The sequence below is a fragment of the Ascidiella aspersa genome, chromosome 1, assembly GCF_963924565.1.
Source record: "Ascidiella aspersa chromosome 1, kaAscAspe10.2, whole genome shotgun sequence".
In the NCBI taxonomy this organism is placed as follows: domain Eukaryota; kingdom Metazoa; phylum Chordata; class Ascidiacea; order Phlebobranchia; family Ascidiidae; genus Ascidiella; species Ascidiella aspersa.
In genome coordinates, this window is record NC_139447.1 from 34354655 (window position 1) to 34378241 (window position 23587).

General features: G+C 38.2%; 2 protein-coding genes across 3 annotated transcripts in view; one reads left to right on the forward strand and one right to left on the reverse strand.

Annotated features, from left to right (window-relative positions):
- LOC146169935 (cilia- and flagella-associated protein 161-like) lies at positions 1 to 5598 on the forward strand. 2 transcript variants are annotated; one of them, XM_083382000.1, is made up of 9 exons: positions 1 to 140; positions 246 to 335; positions 532 to 630; positions 1026 to 1171; positions 1644 to 1725; positions 2441 to 2599; positions 3614 to 3687; positions 4564 to 4695; positions 5220 to 5598. In XM_083382000.1, the coding sequence occupies exons 1-9, from the start codon at positions 72 to 74 to the stop codon at positions 5341 to 5343; spliced, it is 975 nt and encodes a 324-aa protein (XP_083238126.1). In that variant the 5' UTR covers positions 1 to 71; the 3' UTR covers positions 5344 to 5598. The 2 variants fall into 2 exon arrangements, with proteins under 2 accessions (XP_083238126.1, XP_083238117.1); XM_083381991.1 differs by lacking the exon at positions 3614 to 3687 and adding an exon at positions 3077 to 3150 and having other exon boundaries at positions 5220 to 5570.
- The window catches only part of LOC146169936 (uncharacterized), a 24372-nt gene continuing 6228 nt past the window's right edge, over positions 5444 to 23587 (reverse strand). The window contains exons 7-16 of the mRNA XM_083387883.1: positions 22022 to 22139; positions 20914 to 21039; positions 19103 to 19335; positions 14384 to 18411; positions 11936 to 12230; positions 10778 to 11127; positions 9831 to 9974; positions 8314 to 8442; positions 7407 to 7550; positions 5444 to 6456 (exon numbers count right to left, since the gene is read on the reverse strand). Of these exons, the coding sequence (XP_083244009.1) occupies positions 6244 to 6456; positions 7407 to 7550; positions 8314 to 8442; positions 9831 to 9974; positions 10778 to 11127; positions 11936 to 12230; positions 14384 to 18411; positions 19103 to 19335; positions 20914 to 21039; positions 22022 to 22139 (5780 nt within the window). The 3' untranslated portion in view covers positions 5444 to 6243. The remainder of the gene's footprint in view (positions 6457 to 7406; positions 7551 to 8313; positions 8443 to 9830; positions 9975 to 10777; positions 11128 to 11935; positions 12231 to 14383; positions 18412 to 19102; positions 19336 to 20913; positions 21040 to 22021; positions 22140 to 23587) is intronic.

Below are 23587 nucleotides of genomic sequence, written 5' to 3' on the forward strand. Positions count from 1 at the left end.
TTCTTGTGTAAGGTAAACTTGAAACTGTTTGATACAACTGTTATAAGCAACTGGTTAAATAATATTTAAAAATGAGTGTACGAACTTACAATCCATCTGTTCGCGTAGGAAACTGGAATGAGGATATTTGTTTGGAAGAGGTAATTTGCTTGAAATGATTAAATTAGGACCTAAGATAGACGTAGCCTATAGCGCTATAGGCTACATTGGGTGATTTATTACTCATTAAACATTTTATTTGACAGGATCTCCTGAAAGATTTTTTAAGCAAAAAGGAAAGAGGAGAACTTCTTATCCAAAAAACACATAACCTGTTGCAAAACATATTAAAGAAGGTAAACTTTGTGGAGTCTTCTTTTGTAGGCTCAGTATGATGTGATGATTAAACTAGTATACCCACAAAAATAGGATGAATTAGAACATACATATACAGTATAAACACATATTAACAGGCAAAAAAACTCTAAATAACATTGTAAAGAAAAATGCCAAATAACCTTGTAAAGAACTTCATACAATTTTTGTCCATAGGTTGATTTAAGTGTGTCCACTGATGGAGTTGTGCATTTTGGTGACACCATCATGATTGTCAATCCTGGCCAAGAAACCACACCAGTTTCATTGCATGGGGTTTGTGGTATAATTTTTTTAATTAAACAGATTAGATGCATTTTGTACACATCATAATACTTGTCGTTGCAACACAAAACTATATTTTGACTATGAATGTGCTTCTTAAGTTGTCCGACATTTAAAACAAACATTTTACAGGATTAATTTAATATTTTAATGAGTCTTTGGTTCAATATTTTGCAATACCAAGGTTTTATTTTATGAAAAAATCTAGTTGTACTAAAATGGTTTTGAATATAGAGACATTTTTACAAAATAAACTTTAATCTTCAAGTTTTGAATATCATCCAACCTGTAAGGAAAGGTTTCATAATTTGTAGTGTTTTGTATTTTTTGGAACAACAATGTTTAGAATGATATTTTTTTATACTTGTATACTATCATAACTTTAGGTTGACCCGCCAAGACCAGCCACATCACTTGCTATCAACATGGATGAGCATAAGATGCATACAGCCAAGCAGGTTGGCTCACCGTGTGCCGTTTCAGCTTCGTGCATCCTCAACCCATGTGCCAGAAACACTTTTGTAATCACCAGGTGAAATAAGATTCAGTATTTTTCCACATCATTATCCTTTTTTTAATCATTTAGATGCCAATTAATGTTGCTTTTGACAAATAGCTCAGTTTTTATCAACATTGTTAGTTATCGGTACTGGATTTAAGACGTGTTACTTATCATTTTCTTAGTAATTCAAGTCCAAGTAAAGTCATTAACATTAAAAATGCTAAACTATGGCTGTTTGCAAAAATTATTCCTCTCTCGGCAGAGTTCCACTTAGAAACAACAAACAAGTTTAATCAAGATAAGGCATCTTGTCCTGCATAAACATTAAAACACAGCAACAGAACACCGTATTACTATAAACCCATTCCTCAAAAGCTAAAGTTTATATGTACGTAAGTTTAAAAGTTTAAACAGTACCATTAGCGATTCTGTGACAAAAATTTAACATATGGTTTAAATTTTGTTATGAAAAATTAACACCAATTCTTGCTTAAACTTTCAGTGTGGATGGAAGTCCTGTTGGATCACCTTTAAAATTTGGACAACCTTTTGCTATTTCATCAACACCTGGCTATGCTGGTGATGTAAGTTTGAAGAAATAACTGCAGCATAAACTTTTTGAAGAAAAAATAGAGAATAAAGGAGAAATATCGATGTTTTCAAGTATTCTGGGTTTAATTTTTTTTAACAGTTTTGTATCTGCAAAAGCTGAACAACAAGGGAAAATCGATTGTACCTATAGCATAGAGATAAAAATGTTTGACAAACTAAAAAAAAAAAAATGACTTGACTTTTCAAAATGACTTGACTTGAGTCACTGTTTTAAAATGGCTTGGCTTATGTATTTCGGATAAAACAACTGGACTTAAGTCAATTGGATTAAGCACTTAACTCAAATTAAAGTTTTAATTAAATTAATTCATATTATAAAAATTGGGTTATTTTCGTCATTCAAAAAATTTAAATTTTGATTTTGGTGTTTGCAATGCAAAATATTGCTCAGAGTAAAATCATGCTTATCGATTTTGTAAATTTAACATTTATTTTTGAAGACACGTTTGTTACTTGAATTGACTTGTTACAACAATGACTTGGACTGGGACTAGACTTAATAACTCAAGACTTGAACTTAATTTGCTATTTAATATAAAGTTAGCTCCACCAGGCAACATATCAATACATTTAAATCGCTCTTCTAATATTTGCTATTTGCTGAAAATAATCTGATTGAGACTTTTGTTTACAACACTGCCTTTCAAGTCTTATTTTTTTCAGTATATTTTCGTTGTTATCTTTCAGCTCAAATTGTTCAGCGATCACGCCCGCTTCACTTTGAATGCTAAGAAGTCCAGACAACAAATCGTGCAGCTTGTTGATGAGGTAACCTACCTGACTACCTGGCAAGTCAAGGCTTTCCATCCGATGCAAAGACTTGAGTGTGAGGGCCTACCTGTCCCGGTGAGTTCTCTCAAAATAGATTACACTTTCAAGTTAATATATATCATGTTTTTATGCTGTAAAACTTCACTAAAAACTACTGTTTGTATATTGAACATTTATCAGCGCCACAAGATTAGTTTTATTTACGGATTTTCTTATATGTAGTAAGCTAGGCTAGCTGTAAACAGAGGCGTAGCAGGGTATTTTGCGCCCGGGGGCAAACTATAAAATTGGCAACCCCTCCTCCATGTTTAATCACATTTTCTAATACATTAACATAATATACCTTTTTTATACGGTAATACAATAAAAATTTCAATAGAACATTGTATTTAAAGAAGAAACAGCATCTTTTTGGAATTTCTAAGCATCATTTTGGCACCCCTGTACCTTGGCACCCGGGGACATATGTACCCCACCATCCCTTAACTACGCCTCTGGCTATAAGTATATGTGGAAGCAAATGTATTTTACCATTGAAAATTCTTCTGTTAGGCAAACTGCAAGATAGTAATAGTGCACAACAAGACTGGAAATGCGTTGTCAGTGCCATCCGATGTATCGTTAAAGTATGTACTGTGTCGTGTTGTGTGCGTCTGCTCGTGCAAAAGCCATCATCTCTACAAAATATTGTGTAAACTTGTAAATGTAACGTTGGTAAAACTTAAATCAAATTCCGACTGAAACAAGCATCATTGTTTTTGCTATGAATGCGTTATAATGCAAAATGTATATTTATAATGCACCTCGAAAACATTTTTTTTATCGTTTATTATAAGATAGTAACCCACAAAGTTCGACTACCTTTTACTCTGTACTATACTACATATTTTGATGGTCAGACATATTAATTTCCGTAATAAAATGTAAGGGTACCACCTACCAATGGCTAAACCAATTTGCAACGCCTCATTACAGTTTACACAATATATGTACACCCCATCTAGTTTGCAGTGCCATGTTTTTCACGCTGTGTTTTGTTTCATTTGCTTGCTGTGACATGCTTTGCTTTTTTGTTGTTGTTGCTGACAGGCTAACGCTAAGGTCATTCTCCAGCACAACAAAACCGGAAATAACCTGATCATTCAGGACAAGTATCTAGTCAGGTATAACGGAAGGGACGATGCACGTTTGCATGTTCGCTTCGGCATAATTACATACTTCGCAATACTTAGCTTTAATTTTCCTTTTTTTGATTTAACTTTTGCATGAATTTATATAAATTTAAATAAAAAGGAAATCATTAATAAAACCTAAAATAGACTACACGTACTAAAACCTCTCGTGTACAAAACACAAAAAAATTACAAACTTCGGTACATTTGGTTCTAACTAATATTAACTCATAGTTTTAATCACGTCCGTTTAAAAAAGGTATATACTGTGATTAGTGTGATACCTCATGTTTTTAGCACAATTATATTTACAACTGAAAAATATACAGGCCTGCTGACTGCAATAAAAGCTAGAAAATCACTTATTTTCTATTGCATACAAAGTAGACTTTTGTTTGTAAATGTTATTTTTTATTTAGTTTTTTGTTGGTGTGCGATTGCATGGTGCACAAAACCTTGTTTTTTGTTTAATGATCTATGCTATTTTATGTAAGTTGTAAAAGTGTAATAGCAAATGTGAAATATTTTTAAACCATGTAATGCGGGTGGATCAATTATGACACCAATATGAGTGGATTGCAGAAAATCCACCTTAATTTATTTGCGTAAATGGGTAAAATACAGGCTGTAGAGTCAGAGCTGGACTCGGGGCCCGACAAAATCTTACATTTAACCGGAGTCGGACTCGGGACTCGGGAGTCGGATTGTTTTTAACCGACTCCGCAGCCCTGGTTTACATTGCTCTATTTAAAACCCGTTATATTAAAAAAAATAATTCTATAATTAATCAAGACTAAAAAAAACAATTTCAATTCAAACAAGTCTGCCTGTTTCACCAGTTTACATATCCCCTTCTGTAACCCTTAGAACCCCGTTTGGTCGCGAGTGCGAGGTATCGGCCCAAACTGTGCTGGATTCGCACAAAGCTGAAAAGGACAACAACCACTGGGTGCTGGTCACTGGAAACCCGAGCGATGACGTCACGACACACTTTGACAGGTGAATGAAAAAAATATTTGCCTTAAACAGAACTCCAATTATGTTGTTTCGCTTACGGTAATATTTTTGACTATATAATTTTCTGGCTTTTTTACTAAACTTGCACCAATTCGAAAACAGCGGTAGATTGGGATAAAACACGCAAATCACACATGTGGGTCCTAAAGCAAGAATGTGTTTTTACAGTTTTCCACAAACAAAAAATCATTTAAAAAACTTAGAAAAAGTGAACCTGCTGGTCTTAAAAAGAAACTCTAGCCAAAGAAAAACCTAGTAAAAACATAACCTAAGATTCACATCAACAGGGCTTAAACCTAAAATTAAACGCAGTTAATAGTAGGCTAGTAGATAGTATCTTCGTACATTATTAATATCATTAAAAAGGAAAACTCCCAAACAGAGACAAAGCCCAACTGCATGAATATTGAACCGAATTATTGAAGTAAAAGTTCAGCTATTAAATACCTAAAATGATAACTAGCACAACTGATTAACCAATATCAACTTCACCACGTTTTCTCCAGACCCAATCCTGAAGCAAGCGGAGTGCCGAAATCGGAAGAATCACAACCGAAACCAGAATCAGAGCAGGGACAACCAAAAGAGGCGAGCAAAGATGCAGAGGGGACCAAGCCAGCCACCTCTTAAATGTCTCTGCAGCATTAACACTTTCGGAACTCTTTTAGCACTTTTCTGTACTAACTAACACCTTCGCCTCGTTTTGCTTGTAAAAAAAACAACACACAGCGCTGGCTGTTTATTGCATGGATTGGCGTTTTATTTATTTTCGCACTGCTACCGGGCTTGCTGTATGTACAGAGAGAGTACAGTGCAGTACACGATCTGTACGTGATTTCACACGAGTATAGTAGCACACACACGAAGTAAAACGCGGGAGTTGTTTGGGCGATTTGCGTCGTATCGCGTTTTTTTCAGCAAACTGAACGGTAAAATATGAAGCAAGACTTTGTATTGACGAGGAGTTTTTCCCCTAGAAACTGTACTTGGTACCACGATTATAAATTTAGGCGCTGTGGCGATTAAGAAAAAAAGGACCACTGCTAAAGTATTTTTTTTAATTTACAAAGCACACACCAGTTTTTAATACAACGTAAACCATTTTTATGATTTGCAGAGGGAGTATACATAAGGTGACGTCTTTACAAAATGTCAGCTATAAAGTCATCGCCGCCTGCAAGCAATAGGAGACAGAGAATAATTTAGGCAGAACCGCCCGGATAAGGTCCAAACAGCATAAATTCTTTTCATTGGCAATTTACATTCGATTCCAACGACTTGGACAGTCCTCCTTTGCAGCTTACTGCTACAGAACAAATGCTGATCGACGTACAGATAGACCAAAAATAAAAAAATGTCACCCAGGAAAATAGGAGGCGCTTTCACCAACTGTGTGCGCAAAAAAACGCCCGTTAAAAAAAACGTCTTTAAAATCGCCGAGCGAAACCAACGTCGTCGTCTTCTTTCAGAACCTTCTCGAACCAGCACTTTTTGGAGGGGTGGATGGGTTGAAATCGGGACTTCCCCGGATCACATCATGTAACGGGGTCGGGGAGGGGGTGGCGGAGGAGGCAGGGGCAAGTCGGGAAGGGTGACGATTTTTCGCGGCTCCTTCTTGAGCAGGGTGAGGGTGGGACCCTGGTCCTGGTCGGCCGGGGGTGATTCGGGGGCCGTGAGGGGCGACCCAAGGGGACTTGGGGGGCTGTCGGGAAGTTCGAGGTCCAGAGGTTCTTTGGAGTGAGACTGGGAGAAAATTTGCAAGCGTTAGTTAACTGTTTGGCATAATTAACATTATTTTTTTTATTTAACAATATTTTTTTCATACTTTGAATGTTTGGCATAACTAACATTATTTTTTTTTATTTAACATAATTTTTTTCATGCTTTAATTGTTTGGCATAACTAACATTATATTTTTTTTTTATTCAGCAACATTGTTTTTCATATTTTTAACTGTTTGGCATAATTAACATAATTTTTTTTTATTTAACAATATTTTTTCATATATTAACTGTTTGGCCAAATTAACATTTTTTTAAATAAAAGTGTTTTAATGGAGATTCTAAAAAAGATTGAGAAGGGAACCGCTTTGAGCAAAAATCAGTTAGCAAGGTGTAATAACACCTTTAATATAAAAATGCATCAGTTTATCGTAATTCGATTGAATCGTGGTGATTCTATTGGATTAATTATTTACTCACATTGCAAATATCATTAATTTTTTTTATAAAACAATTTTTGGCAGTGGTCTACATCTAGAATATTACCATTTTTTTACAATAACGAAACGAGTTGTCAAAATTTGAAATTGCAAGGAAGAAATAACATGGGAGAATAAATATAATAATAATACTTGACCCATCCTAACCCAAATAATGTTAGGAATATAAACCTCCGGGAGAAAATGTGGTAGGATTCTAAACCAGCGCCCAATTTTTAATACTAACAGCTTAGTATACTGTGTTGAGTTACAACGTGTTTTTTTTCTCATAATAGCATAAAACAATTTTTTTAATTTTATTGGACAAATAAGAAACCCATTATTTGTTCCTGTTAGTTAAGTACAGTCATTTTATTTTATTTGGGAAACTGGAGTTCCCGAAAATCATAGATTTATTTAAAGTACGATACTAAAAGTTAAAATATGGCTGTAACATCGCAAAACAATTCGCGGCTAACGTGAAATTACTTACGCGTTTGTGCACTTTCTTGTCCAACACCGACTGCATTTTCTCCTTGTTTCTTTCGTTTTTCTGCTGGTAGCATTCGACATACCTTCGGATCAGCCGACGGATCTTAACTCCGTTTACTTCAAGTGTGCGATCGCTCTGGCATATCTGAGAAAAAATGGAGTTGTCGTTCACATCTTTGACTTAGGAGTTGGGAGTATGTAGTAAAGACGACGGTTGCTGTCCACTGTATTCATTTATTTTGTATGGTGGGGACAATTGGGACTAAATCATCCTAGTGGGCTAATTTAAAATCTTAGAGCGAAATGCGGATAATCCTAGATCTAATCAAATTCCACTTTTACTAATAAGCCTAGTTTTTGTCCAACAGCTTTGGGTGTCTCCAATTCGGAGCAAACACTTTTAAATTGGTGCTTTTCGATCATAACGACCTATAGTTAAATTTTTAAGTCTTAAAAGGATAGGCAATGCTCCAAAATACCAAGATTAAAACAGGAATATTTGTCATTCACATTCCTATGAGGATAAATTGCGATTTCAACTAAATTAATTAAATGAAATACTAGTTTAAATTCTAATTAATTTTTATTTTTAATAATTCGGTTACTCCAAATTACGCTAAAAAATACTAAGATGATTCAATTATCTAATTTGAAACAAGGAAATGAACTAATCTTAATTCTAATATAATTAAAACACTTAAATAGATGTAGTTGTCCAAGTCTGGCACACAATAGGAGCTAATATTTTTAAAAATCAGCATATAAAATAAATTCAAAGATTATCATTTGAAGCTTTTGGAAAAACATAGGGTTTTTGAAGACTTCTCAATTCAAACACGATTAAAGGATTCAAAACTTCGCGGCCACCCCCCGTACAAACTTTAAACTATGATGTTTCGGCACTTCACCTTATTGACGGCTCGCTTCATAATGTCCTTGTACTGCGTTTTGTTGATTTCCCTGCGTTCGTAGTGAGGCTTGATCGCCGTTTTCGCTTCTTCAACCACCGACTGTTGGAAGCGCTTCTTTTTCTCCAACTGAAAAAAAAAGTGATCTTCAAACAAATCATCAGATCCTGTGTTTTACTCGGAGTTTTATTGTTAAAATTAATTAGTCGAGAAAAAACAAAATCATTCATTTCTCCATTTTCGAATTGTCTTACCTTCGATAGTTAAATCATTATTTTATAGCAAATTGGAATTTAAGTATCGAATCGGCACGGAAATCATCCCAGTTTCGGACATTTACCGACTCGAAAATCCTAAAATATTAGACCCTCTAGTACAGGGGTCGGCAACCTTTTTCTAGTCGCGGGCCAAAACCAAACTCAGAAAGGTCTCCGCGGGCCGCACAAAATGATAATTAAGAATTGTGTTATCTTCATGTTACAACAACTGTGAATCAGCCGGACCTCGGATCGTTTTTGCCCTTAAAATGTGTTTAATTACGTTTACGGAGGCAGTAAAGTGTTGGCGCGAAGCGCGAAAAAAAAGCGTTGGTTTGGTTTAAAGTTCGAGTTCACACGTCGTCATCCATACTCCTACTAAAAGTGTAATAAAAATAACATTTAAAGTTAATCTAGGTCGGTGTTTGTTAGTTTAAAAGTCAAGACCCACCTGGCGAGTGAAGCGATCGCGTTTTTTTTAGGGTATTCTGGCCTTTCTTTTAAATTTCTTGCAAGTTTTTATTACATTGCCGAAATACAAAAATGGTAAAAAAATATATCTCCAACATTTTGAATACGTTTTCCGTGACGCACTTAGCGGCCTACCACGGCGCAACGGTAAAAAAGCGTTGATCTTGGTGAAAACACAGCAGCAAAACATAAACAAACAGGACGTAGAATGATGTTCGCGAAAATTTTTTGCACTTGCGTAGTTAAAATAGTCAAAAAGTATGTGAAATAGACTCGTGTCTAATTTGTCAAAGAGGTGGCGGGCCGGATGAATTACATCGGCGGGCCGGATCAGGTTGCTGACCCCTGCTCTAGTAAGTAGATTTTAATTTTATTTTTCGTGTAATACAGCTATTAGCCGATATTTTGGACAAAAAGTAAGGTCCTATGGAGAGTGACGTTATTACTATGCTCAAAACAAGTAAAATAGATAAAATCGAAACATTCTGAAGGTTTTTTTGCCGAGATTTTCTTTAGCGTTAGGACGTTTGGTTACCTCCAGTTGTTAACCTACTATTTTTAGAAAAATTTACCTTTCAATATTAAATCGTTAAGTTCGATTATAAATCATGGGTCATAAATAAAATTGCTCTATTAGTTTTGCATCGGATCAACACCGATCGGTCTCTAGTTTTAGGCAAGTACCGATACTACCACTAGATATCGGGCATCAGATCCGATATTATCGAAAATCGCTAAATACAGCAGTCGCGCATTTTCGTGGGAAGATTGTGGGTTTGGGATGCTCACGCTTTTCTTCTTGTCCTTGTTGTACATTTCGACGGCCGAGCTTTCGATGTTGTCGAGCGACACGGGCGACAAACCGTCGGCTTCCTTGCGGCCCGACTTCTGCGACGATGCTTTCGCTTTGGACTTGTCGGATTTGTTCAGAATCTGGGAAATAAACGGATCGCATTTATGCATCATTTTTAAAACGAATTAATCTAGGAATAAGCTATTGTTGCCAGGCATAATTCATAACGGAGTGTTGTTCTTCCAGCAGTAATACATAATTAATCGACGTTTCGACATGCTATACAGAACGTATCACATAATACGTTAGTATCCAATGAAGACGTTTTGTATGGCACGTCGAAACGTCGATTAATCATATATTACTGCTGAAAGAACAACATTCCGTTATGAATTAATCTACCGGAAGCCATCGCTGACAAATCGATTAATAATGCAAGCAAGGAAGGTTTGAGAACTAGTCGGTGGTGAGGTTCGAACTCACGACCTCCGGGTATATCGCAACAATCGCTCTACCTGCTTGAGTAAGGAAAAGGGCAAAAACCGTATTCGGGTAAAAAACGCTCCATTAAAAGACGGGCGTCATTAAAAAATTAAAAATAGAAAAAATGGAAATAAGAACCAGCGCTTCCGTTGTCCGTTAAAACACACACGCCCACAGGCATGAGCATGTACTGTATACCAGTGTTAAACAAGTCAAGTCAACAGTAAAAATAAAACGTTTAACTATTAAAGTGGAAAACTTTCCCTAATAAACAGCACTAGCAACAACTTATCTTATAACTAACACAAAGACAAGATATAGCAAGCTAATCGTTTCGGTGAAACATTGAGATAAACAACAAAAAGTATGCAAGTAATTTGTCCCGAAGACTAAAGTCAAATAATTCTTTGTTCCCAAAACTTTAAGTCAAGTAAACCAACAAAACTTCACACGCACGCACCTGTCCGAGCTGTAGCTGCTTGGATAGCTCCGCGATGCTCATAATCGCATCTTTAGCAGCCGAGTGTTGAGTCGGGTTGAGTCCCACGATGTTCAGGATCTGCGTCGGATTTAAAACGTTTTCACCTTTTTCCGGGTCCTTGAGGTCCTTGACCTTGGCCAGCTCGCTCAGTCCGGGAAGAACCGACGCCAGGCCCCCCAGGAGAGGGTCCTTGGATGGGGTCACCCCCTTTGTGCTTTTCTCCGGTGCCTTGGGGGGCGGGGGCGGTGGTCTAGAGGGTGAGTCCTTGGCGGGGGCGGGCGGTGGGGTTAATGAGTCGGGTGTCATCGGACAGGAAGGCGAGTAGAGGTCTATGAAGCGATAAGTGAGGTTTATTAGATAAATATAGAGATGATTTCAAGGGTCTTGGACAATTGGTTGGTTCGGTCAAAGGATTTTTAGGCTTTGATAATTTTAGTTAAAGATTTCGTTAGGGTAGTGTACATCTTTGGCTGGAATTTAAGGTTGTTTAGATTTGTTAGATAAAAATCGATGTTGTTTTAACGGCCTTGGACTTTTTCTTACTTTTGTTCAGCACGAGGACTTTTAGCTTTAGAATTTTTTCTTAAAAATGGCTTTTGCTCAAAATTAAAATTTCCAACAAAATTATCGTTTACCTGGTATTTTGAACAAAAATTACCGCTATCAAATATGTTTATAACTACTTAGGGGCACAAGAGAACTACAGAGAATAAATGTGTACAACTGTAAATTTCAGATACCACACATTCAGGTTGGAGGCGATAGCCATCACCAAATGCCGGGTAGGACTATCGTAGTTCTGCACTACTAGGGTGCTATCGATTTTGATCCAAATAAAAAATTCAGCAGTTACGTTTTCTACCTTGAAACTTACCTTTAAAAAATTTATTTTTAAATGGCGGAATAAGTGGAGATAACATAACTTTCTAACGTTAAGTAGAGATTTATCCAAATAATCGAAAAAAGCAACTTATAACATCCGTTTTGCTTGTTGCATAAAAATGACGTCATTTGGTATCAAATTGGATTGCGATACTTTCCAACAACACATCGGCGGTATGTATGAGAATAAAATGTCGAGCATCGAAAATCCCTAACCGTATATACAAAACATATATAACAACGTGATAAACCAACCCGGGCCTTGCTTATCTTTGGTAGGCGATTTCTTCGGATCGGACGCTTCTCCGAGAGCGACGAGGTTGTTCTTTGGCGCTCCGGTGTCCACGGTCGGGATCTGGATGAGAGCAGAAGAGGACTTTTCTCCACTCAGAGCCTGGAAGGTGGGTGAGGAGAGCTCCGGATGCAAGTCGTGCTGCTCCATCGCGCTTGCTTCCTTGTGGTTGAAGTTGACAAGCGTTGATATGCCGCTGATTGTGGCAATCGGTTGTGGGGCGAGGTCGGCACTAGCGCCAGCAGAAGTCAGCGGCGGCTGTTGACATAGAAATTGGATTTTAAGAGTTTATTTACAACACTGTAAATTCGAGCCCGTTTTGGGTGTTGAAATTCCCAACCCTGAGGTGGCTGATGTTTAGCTGTGGCATTAGGTCTGCGCTCGCGCCAGCAGCAGTCGGTGTTGGCAGAGAAACTGGATTTTAATGGTTTATTCGAAACGAAAATTAAATTGGAGTCCGATTTTGGGGTGAAAATTCCTAACCCTGAGGGTGAAAATATTTTAAGAGCATGGTTATTTTCACATTTACTCGCGCCAGCAGAAGTCTGTGGCGGCTGTCAACATATAAATTGGATTCTAAGAGTCTATTTAAAACACTAAATTGTGTCCAATTTTAGGGTTGGAAATTTCTAACCCGGAGGTGGAAATTTGTAGAAATATTATTTCCACCTTTTAACTGATTTTCGGCTGTGGGACTATTTACCGTTTACTGTTATTTCATACAACTGTATTTATCAAAAAGCTGAAAGAATTTGCAGTGTAATAAAGCCTAAAGCAGGGGCGTGCAACCTGTGACCCGCGGAACCCAAATATGTGGCCCGCGGCCTACTTTTTGGCCCGTTTTAGGTAACTGTTAAAATATTGAAACTTCCTGACTGTTCCTAAGTCTGATCACCTTATAGCACGTAAATGTTTATTAGTTTATTAGAATACCCACAGTATGAGGTGGAAAGCGATTTATGTTAAATTGCCGCCAACGATCTTTTTGACCGTTAAGCAAATTCTAATTCCTCCATGATTAAAATCGTCTCAAACAATATTATTTTGTTATGCTATTGTTCAAAACAACCATGAAACAATCGCTGCTGTAGAGTCTAAAAGTTAGTTACTAGCTTGCTTATAATTTTGAGTCAAAATTTCGATGCCACATTGTGGATTGCACTGAGCGATGAGCATTGCAATCATTTTTTGTTCTTGAAATGCTTTTGAATAGCTATTTGTGGTCTATGTAGCAAAAGCATAATAAAAATGGCCGTTTAATCTTTTTCGCTTATCTGAAATGCAATTGCTTTTCAATCAATTTCAATGTTCATGTTGATTGTAAAAAAAAAGAAACAAATTTCTCTCTGCGCAGCTAAAAAAGCAGTTTTTTTACCGCAAACCTCTCGATCGAAATTAGTTTCCACACCTGAGAAAAATTATCGCTTCAAAGATGGCATTGTTAGGTTCAACGTACGTGTGTGAACAATTTTTTTTCGCGAACTGGGGTTCATGAAATCCCCTCATCGATCAGGACTAAGTAATGTCACACTTGGAGAATGGACTTCGGGGTCCCAGCACTTTAATTCAGGTGAATCTGGATAGAGTGGCTGGGAAAGCGCAAGCTAGGTTCAAATCTCACTATAAAGCGATTTTAAAATGTTTTTGTTGATTCAAAAAAAACTAAAAACGAAACGGCTTTCATTTCGTGGTGGTCACTAACAGGTAGGTAGTCGACGAGAAGTGGCCCGTGGTCTAATTCGAATACACATATTTGGCCCGGCAGTAGAAAGGTTGCACGCCCCTGGCCCAAAGCACTGGTTTTAGATTTTTACACTATTCGGGCCCCTTTCACTTTCACTTTAGAGAAATAATGATTAGTCAATGGAATACATAACCCTAAGTGTACATAAAACAAAATTCGTGTACAAAAATAAAAAATAATAATAAAATGTTTTTCGGGTTCCAAGAAATTTTAGTTTTTAACCCAAAGAGTCTTCAATTTTTACATTTAAACTTGTTTAAGTCGACTGTCACTACTGTAAAATGCAAACCATCATATCAGTTCTTTCCTTTGATTTTTAAATGATTTTACGGGACAGAATTGTTTCGTTTTGATAAAGATAAAACGTGAAAAACGACTTTTCTTAGGTTTAACATAGCACTATTCTTTTTTTAAGAAACACTCTACCTGAGTACTGAAAAATCAATGTAAAATTGTTTGACAAATTGCATGTTGTACTGTTTTCGCACAAACTGGTTTCTTTAGGTCATAGAAAGCAAGAAAGCACCTTATTTAATTAGAAAAACTTTTCTTTTCTACTTTCACCTGATGAAGCACGGTTGCGTGAACGTCTGATTGCCCTATTTAGAATTAGACCAATACGACCATTTACAAAGATTTTAATTTGAAATCACAAATCCACGCTCACCTTTGAAAGAGCAGCAACCGCCTGAAAGGGGTCTTTAAATGCCGACTGCTGTCTATGCGACGACGACGACGACGAATGTTTCCTGCCGTTATCCCCTTTGTTTCTGGCGTCCTTTGAGTCCCTATCACCGGCGTGCTTTGGCGAGCGGCTCCGACGCCTTCGCGACGAGTTCTTGCGTTCGCGGCTCCGCGAGCGATTTCGCCTTCGTTCAGAAGAACGTTCACGCTTTCTCCTCGGACTTCGGCTGCGGCTCTTGCGACGTGAGCCGCGATCTCGTGATCGAGAGCGGCGTCTCTTCGATGGCGAGTGTCTCCGGGAACGCGATCTCTTGCGCTGCTGCGAGCGAGACCTGGAGCGCTTGTGCAAGTCTTTTTTCGTTTTTTCGTCTTTTGGCTTGGGTGGCGGTGTTTTTTCCGACTTGATTTGCGCAGTAGGCTCCTTCTTGCCAAAATCAGCATTTATTTCCTTGTCGCTTTCTTTGGGTTCGGGTTCGGGTTCTTGTGGTGGAGAGGCGACAACAGCATCATCAACTGTGGCTTGTTCTTCGGGAGTTTTTGCCTTAGCCTCCACTTTCGGACTGAGCATTAGCGCGCGAATGTCTGTGTCGTGGTTTTCGCCGCCTGTGAATGGTGGGAGGGCGGCGTTGTTTTGCTCTGTCGCCTCTTCTATGGGCGATGGTGCATCGACATGAACAACGGGGGAAGATGGTTCTGCGAACATGTCAGTCGTCAGCTCCGGTTCTGCCTCTTTCTCAATGCTTTCGTGACGAGTGGGTGAAGCGTTTTGCTGATTTTCGCTGGACGACTGTGACGAAAGGCGCTCCTCGTTGTTGTTTTGCTGAGCCATGTGCGTTGACTTGTTTCGCAGCGACTCGTTCCAGCGCTTTCGCGACTGTTCGAGAAACTTCTCGGCATAGCTGGGCGCCTCTTTTAGCTCCTGGCTGCCCGAGTGGCCTCCGGAGATCGGTTCTTGATCTTCAGGGCTAAGAGCGGGTGACAGAAGAGAAGGCGACATTGGCGAAGGACTGCGCATATCTTCTGGGTCATTTTTCTCTGGCGTTTTGCTAGCAGGAGGTTCAGCCTCGCTCAATAAGTTTTTGAGGTCCGTTTCCTCCTTTTCGTCTTCTGTATGCTTAAACGGCTGCTCCAGTAAGTCGTCGATGTCTAGCTCTTGCACGGGTGATGGCTTGTTGGGTTTAACGAGGCTATCGCGCTGATTCTTTTTAACGACCGAGGGTTGATCGGCCAGGTCGTCGAGCAGCTGATCGACAAAATCGTCTTCATCAATGTCCGCTACTTTCTTTTTGGCGCTGTTTGATTTTGCATTGTTCTCTCGTTCAGCTTCGGAACGGCTTGAATCACGGGCAGGGGAAGCATCGTGAGACGACTCTTGGGCTTCACTTGGCTGATCACCTTCAGGTTCTTTAGTGGGGCTGGAAGGCTCTTTAGCTTGAGTTTCAGTGGACTCTTGTTCAGGGTAGATTTCTAGGTTTGAGAGATCCTGTTGCGTTTTCTTCTTTCTGGAGGATTGCCTGTTGTGATCTTCTTCGTGTGAAGAAAGGTTTCTGCCGTTTCTCTTGTGCTTGTGTTCGCGCAAATGGCTCTCGTCCATGCTCGTTTCGTTGATCGTATCTGACTCGCCAGAAATCTGTCTGGACTTCTTCCGGTGCTTGTGCTTCTTGTATTTTGCTTTCTCGTTAGGTGGCTCGTTGACAACTTCAACTTTTTCTTTTTTCTTGTGCTTATGCTTTTTGCTGGAGAATGCTGTTAATTCTTCCGCGAATTCGCTTTGGTGTTTGAGTTTCTTCGCCAGTTTTGCGTTATCCGCAGGCAGATGGTCGCTGTCCGAAGTCTGTTCAGACTTTTTCTTATGTTTCCGTTTGCGAACGGGAACTTGTTCGGACTCGCTTGATGACGTTGTAGCCGGAGATCGTTTGCGCTTCTTCTTTTTCGCCTTTACCTTGTCTGGCGTCGCCGTTTCCAAATCAATTTGCTGCTGGAGGAGCTCGATAGTGCGACGACGCTTTTTCTTCTTCTTTTTAGCGATTTTTCTTGCAAGTTCGCTTTCCCCTTCGCTGTCGGGCGATGAAACTTCGACCGCGAAACTTTCCTCTAAGATTTCTTTCGCTTTCTTCTTTTTCTTTTTGGACGACTTGGGGAAATCATGTTGGACTTCTTCGGGCTGGGAATCGGTCTTTATATTTTCGGTTTTCATGTTTGGAGGCTCTGAGACCGAAAACATTACGTCCAGCATCTCAGTGTCCTGAATCTCGATGGCATCTGCTGGCTTGCTTTTCGACTTGGTCCGCTTGCTAGTGGACTTATGCTCCTCTTTTGACAACTTTTCGTGCAATTCATCTTGAGGGTTGATTATTTTAGCCGATTTTAAAAGTTTCTCCTCAATTTTTTTAGTGTGATTAACCTTTTCAGTTGCGTCTTCTGAATCCGGTTCTTGTTTTTCACTCTGCTCAATAGGAGCGACTTTTTTCTCTTTTTTGTCAGATCTTGATTTGTCTCCGACGGAATCTTTACGGCTGCGACTAGACCGATGGCGGGTTTTACTTGAGGAACGCTTACGATCACGCGATATTTTCTTGGACCGACTTCCAGATCTGGAGCGATGTCTGGATCTTGAATGATGCCGAGAACGCGACCTTCGTCTAGACCTCGATCTGTGACGAGACCTGGATCTCCGCTTAGATTTGCTTATGGATCTTCTTCCGCGTCTGCTCCTGTCCCTGCTGCCGGACTTTCTTCTTCTAGCAGATCTGGATCGTGACCTGCGTCTTGATCTGGACCCACTTCGCTCCCTATGGTGACGCTTGCGATCCGATCTACTGCTTTCCTCCTTATCTTTTCGCTGCGAAGATAGCGCGCGTTTTCTGTCCCTTCCGTGTCGGGAGTTGGACTCTTTGGCTACGGAAGATTTGGTTTCTGCTAGCTGACTGTCCTCAACAGATTTCGATTGTGCAATTTCACCTGCTTCTTTTACAGGAGATGCATTCTCGATCTCTGCATGATTTTCACTCTCTTCTTCTATTTGAGGTTTGACTTTGATGTTCTCAGGTTCCGGTTTAACTTCGTCTGTAGGTTGCCGCGTTTTGCGACTAATTTTCTTGAACTTGACAGGGCCCTGTGACGCAGTGCCGGAGTTGAATTCGGGAAGTGAGACCATCTCCTCGCTGTGCGAATTTCCTCGAGCACGATTCCGCCACTTGTCCAGGGAATCTTGCGCTTCCTGGGGCGGTTCTTCTTCTTCGGACATCTCGTCGGCGAAAATGTCGAGCTGAACTTTGGCTTTCTTTACCTTTTTGCTTGACTTTGCCTGTTTTTTTGCAGATGGTTTTGGATCGCTAGATAACTGTGCGTCAAGAAGATTGTCAATGTCCAGGTCGGAGACTACATCAGAGTTTTCCGGAGGTTTTTCGGGAGTAACTTTATCCTCGAAAGAAATCAGGGACTTCGCAAGAGGAAACGAATCCGTATCAGGTTTTATCGCTTGTACTTCTGGCGATGGTGGATCGGAGTTTTCCTGCTCCGCTTTTTCAATTTCTCGCTCCTCGTCGGAAAAGGTTGGATCGAAAGGATCGTAGATATCCGCTTGTTGTGACGGCTTTGGCGGGGGAGGGGGTGGCGGCAAACTATCATCAACCTCGGTCGGATCAAACGGATCGTAGGTGTCTTGTTGCGCTGTCGAGGCTTTACCGCTGCTGGTACTACTCGATGTGCCTTGATTTAAGGTTTTTGGCAAGTTGAAAACCGGCCTGATCAGGATTTTTCTCGGCTTAAGGTTTCCAGAGCCGGCGGAGGGTCGACGCTCCGGTTTCGTTTTTCTACCGAGCCTCTCAACATCGCCGTCGGCGCTATTGTCGAGGTTGTTTGTCGAGTTTGAGTTGTTGTGAAAGCTGGAGGACGAAGAAGGTTGGCCTCCCGACGATGTTGATCCGCCGCTTTTATTATGTGAGGAGTTTCCTTGTTGAGTTGTGCTTTTGGAAGACTTGGTGTTTGACGACTGGTTCGTGGTGCTACCTATATGATCAGACACACAACACAAGTTTTATTAAATTAGAACGTATTGTTAAGAATCGAACATATTTTACATGCCTTAAAATTCATGAAAGAGCAAGTGACTTTCGCAATAACAAAAAGGTCACAGGTGACACCAAAGCCAAAAGCCTAATGGCCCCTACATACATATTACATATGCATACAATACAATACATAGCGCTCAAGTTTTAAATAGGTTCATTTCGAAACAAATGCGTTAACGGTAATAAATGAACGGAAAATCTTTAGTATAACAAGTTATGGAACAGGTACCACACTGCCAGTAAAAACCGTTAACAGGTCTTAGCATGAATTTATTCCAAATGACGTCGTAAAGCACGTAGACTGAGAAAAAAATGTTGTTTTTGGTCCATATCAAGTGCAAATAAAAAACTGAAATCAGGTTAAAATCCAAAATAGGCCACAGAATAAGAACCACTGGTTTAAGAGGTGTGGGGGGCAGTGTGTCAGGGGCAAATTTGTTCGAGTGTTAATGAACAAGCGGGCTTGTCAAAATAACACGAATTCAAATTTGTTTCCAGTTATTTTATTTTATCAAATTAGGTTTGAACAAAACGTACCTTTACAGTTGTGAAAAAACAAGAACTAAAATTCCATCTCAAAAATGTATTTTTTTATTTTATAAAATAACGTTTTTAATAACAAAACGTACTTTTATTACTGCTGTTAGAAGGTGAGATGGCGGATTGACGAGCCCCGGGAACATTTGTGCAGCGTTCCGGATGCGGTTCTTCTCTGCTCGGACTAGAAGAGGACTTCTTCTTGCTGATGCAGAGCCTCCCTCCCTTCTGGATGCGGATTGATGAGCTGGGAGCAAGGAGCACCTCTTGGGAACTGAGGATGCTGCCCAGGAGATCAGTGACCGGAGCTGGAGAGGGGATCGATCTGCGGATAAGTGAAGAGAGACGACGATTTATTAGAGATAGACCGATATATCAGGCCGATATTTGGCTTCTACCGATATATCGGTATCGGAACGTTGGCCGATATTTTAGTACGAAAATATGATATAAGTTTTCCTGTACAACAAACAACTTACCCATTTTTTTTTGATATCGCAATGAGGTTTGTTTTATTTTAATCAGTATTTCATAAAGTTTTTATTGACACATTAAATACACTTCTAAACATTTAATCAACATGTGATTAAAAATAATTAAAAATATCATTACTTTATTTAATACACTTCTATATGGGCATCATTAGTTGCACGAAGCACATCTAAACGGTTAATTTAGAAATTTTGTCTGCAACAATAAATTTTAGCGTCAATAAAAACTTTATGAAATACTAATTAACATAAAACAAACCTCATTGCGATATCTCATCATTTCACTATTTATTAATTTATTTAAATTGTAAAGAGACTTTATGGACACCCTGTATTTTATTTATTTAATTCACATTTTTTTAATTTTAAAATTTGTTACTATTTATTTGTACAGATAATAGCGAAATGCATATTTATATTATAATATAAGATTTAGACATTGCTGGCTGATTGTTGTTCGAATCGGTGTGATTCTTAATGTATTATGAAATTTTACTTTCAACATAGGTGTTAGTGTTCTGTTGGATTCTGTTGTTGAAACACATACTAAGTTTTACGGCATTGTTTTCATTTCAGCCGCCCAACTAATAAAGCGTATGTATAACGGTCAAGCACTGGCGACCCAATTCTCTTTACTTAGCTATTTGTTAGCAAATAAACTAAAAAATTGGCATTAAATAGCTGAAATTTAAATAATACGTGATTAGCATTCGTTTGGCTTTTTAAATTTTCTAAAATTTCGGAATAAAACTTGTTTAAAAACATAGTCAAACTACTGCAGTCGGCGACCCAACTAGATTAAACGGCGGTAAAACGCTGTTTAAGGACGTGTGTTATATGCCTGTGTAAAAAACTTGTTGTGGGCCTATGTGGATTTTTTTTGCATTTTAGCAGTTAATTTTTTAATATTACTTTTTTGCAAAGTCGTATTCGTCCTAATTTTTAAATGACAACCACTTTCAGGAGTTATAAAAAAAAAGCTGAAATTTAGATGCTATGTTGACAAACGTGCATTGGAACAGCGGCGCCATATCAATAAGCTTGCGCTAGTGCGAATTTCTTGTTTCTGGATAAAACAAGAAATAAATAATGTATAGAAAGCATACAATGTCACGAAATAATAACTAAAGTTTCGACAAAAAAAATGAAGCTACAATATCGACATTTTCCTGTTCACAAATGTTCGGGTATTTAAACCTCATGCTAGCAGTGTAAAAATTCAAGTTAAAAATGTTTATCAAATATTATGGGTTTAGCATTTTTATTGAATTTACCGAAAAACGTGTGTATTCTGTTCAAAAAAAAAGATTTATACCAAAACTTATCGGGTAAATGTAAAAATAATCTCAAAATAAATAAGTATAAGTAATTACAAAGTAGCTAATTTAGTGATATTTTTCCCGTGAGCTTACCTTTGGCGACTTGAACCTGAAGGTTGGAGCAGTGAAGGTAGAGGGGCGTTAAAACGGAGAGCAGATCGCGACAAAAGACGATGTTTTTGGGCGATCATGAAACTTGGCTCCGCTTCTTCAACACCCCTGCAATGGCAATGCATACAATTCAATTTTTATGGTAATCCACGTACGATAAAGAAATCATGTATTCTACTAAGCCGGGGGTGTCCAACTCAAACATGCCGGCGTGCCAATTTTTATCTTATAACTTCTTCCCGTGCTAAAGTTTAGCAACTATTTTTTTCGAATATTAAAAGCGCTTTCGAACAAAAAATAAAAACAGCATAAAGTTATAATATCAGAAGTAATTGTTTGTTGTCGTAATTGCTGGGATTGTTTGATATTGTTAATAAACAATGGCTTTAGGCTGCACACTAAATTTAGCATTTTTGCCAATCGGCTGTATTTCTGAGGGGCTTGCGTGCCAGTTTTTATTACGTCGCGTGCCTCATGTTGGACACCCCTGTACTAAGCAAACAAAAAACAAAATAATTGTTCAAAAAAAGGCATAGCTTTGTTTTACTTTTTAAATAGTCCTTTGGCTAAAAACATAACTCAACTTTTTTTTCACATCTTACTTAAACCAAGCAGTAGTAAAATCGAAAGTCTATTTGATTCAAACTTTGTAACGTTCAACTTTTGTTGCAATTTATCTAGGATAAATAACTAATGTATTCTACTAAGAATCAAACAAAAAACTTGTTTAAAAATAAAACTTGGTTTTCAGTTTTATTTTTTAGGTAGTCCTTTGAATGAAAGTATTACTCAGCTTCATTTGACAAATTACTTATTGCAAGCAGTAGTAAAATTGAATGTTTCTTTGATTTTGTAAAGTCTTAATGATGTTTTTAAAAGAATTGAAGTGAAGTGTTTAACTAAACATATTGTTTATCACATTACAAAGAAAAAAAGGCAAATTTGGTAGGAACAAATCATTTTTTGGCTTAATATAACCTTATATTGGACCTCTTTGTTTAATTCAGTATCATATGCTTCATTAATTGGGATATTGTAATAATGAGCGTAATCAGACAACCTATTTAATTTAACTTTTTTAATTACTTACTCAGCATAGAAACCATCCAATTCGTCATCCACGCCCCTAAGTGTAAATTGATTTTCCAACTCAACTTGAGCATTTGGTGGAAGACGACCTCCCTTCTTTGGAGTACCGCTTCGGCATGCTAAGGTAGAATTTAAAAGGTTTGGGTTAGTAGTGTCAAACTCAAACAGGCCGATGTGCCAATTTTTATCTTATAAGTTCTCTTGTGCCAAAGTTTAGTAAGCGGCCCTTTCTAATAGTGAAAGAGCTTTTTTTGCAAATAATAAAAACGGGTATTTACACATGATAAACATTTGTTTATTTAATCAAGTAAACCATTCATAATAATTGACCCAAATTGCGAAGGTTTGTTTATCAGCCAAACTCTAAGAGTAGCCTTAGTAGTAGTGTGCATTACTGCACCCAAGTTGGCCGCAGCCGGGAATGTTATTGTGAATATACAATGGCAATTGGCTGTGTAACAAATTTAGTATTTTTTGTTTTTTTGACAATTGGCTGAATAAAAAATTTAGTAATTTTTGAGGGCTTACATGCCATTTTTTATTAGGTCGTGTGCCAGTGCCGTGTGTTAAACACCCATGGTTTAGGTTATATAATAGGCAAAAAGCAATAGTGCCATGGTTGATTTTTGACTTCCTCCATATGAATATATGTAGCTTAGTTGGTAGAGCGTTTGGTAGAGGTAGACCGGTTTGGCAGCAGGTCGTGATTTTGAACCTCACCACACACTGTTTTTTAAAACTTGCAATCTAATCCCCAATTGCTCGACTTTACGTTTTTTAGACCATGGGAGGCTCCCTAAGTAACAACAGGTTTTATTACAATTCAGAAAATCTTAACAAGCACAAAAATATTACAAAACTAGACGGGGGTGCGGTTGTTGTATATTTTGTCAGGGGGTATATTTTCAGGGCTTAGTGTTTATTTTCAATTTTTACTTTATTTTAATTTTTTTTTTTTTAATTTTTTTTTTAATATTTTGTATTGTGTACTTTATATTATATATTTTGTTTTTCATTTTCCTTAACTTGTTTCTGCAAGCAAAAACAGATATGGGCCGAAAACTTCCCAACCTAAAATATGCCTTTGATGCGAAAGGGGTTCAAATATGGCGTAGAATTTGGGGAATGATCGAAACATATATTTGATAAATAGAATTTACTTAGATAATGCATATGGCTATTTTATTAAATTTTGACCAGCTTACGTGTTTGAAAATCAAATATTATCATTCTCTTAAAGACTAAAAATGGTTTAACGCCTATGGTTTGCTATACTTTTGCAAACTTTCACTAGGTAATTTTTTACCATAGCTTGGTCCGAGCAATCACTGTTAAAACAGGCTTTAAATCTGTCGTTTCAAACAATATGAAAAACACTATTATGTGCCTAATACGCAAACTATTAAATCGAAAGTTTTGCTAGATATGTTTAGCCCTGATGTTGGTATGCTGGCTGGAGCAAGATGCACAACAGGTGCTAACAGAGAGGCGTAGACTGCCTCAAGATTTCGCATTTAAATTTGCGGCGGTAAATACACCCTATTTGACACTTAGGCGAAGCTTATCG

Excerpts from the sequence above, each read along its gene's own strand:
- LOC146169935 (XM_083382000.1), top strand. The coding sequence starts at position 72 with ATGAGTGTACGAACTTACAATCCATCTGTTCGCGTAGGAAACTGGAAT. Across the intron at positions 336-531 it reads TGCAAAACATATTAAAGAAG|GTTGATTTAAGTGTGTCCAC; the intron begins GTAAACTTTGTG and ends TTTTGTCCATAG. Across the intron at positions 3,688-4,563 it reads CAGGACAAGTATCTAGTCAG|AACCCCGTTTGGTCGCGAGT; the intron begins GTATAACGGAAG and ends TGTAACCCTTAG.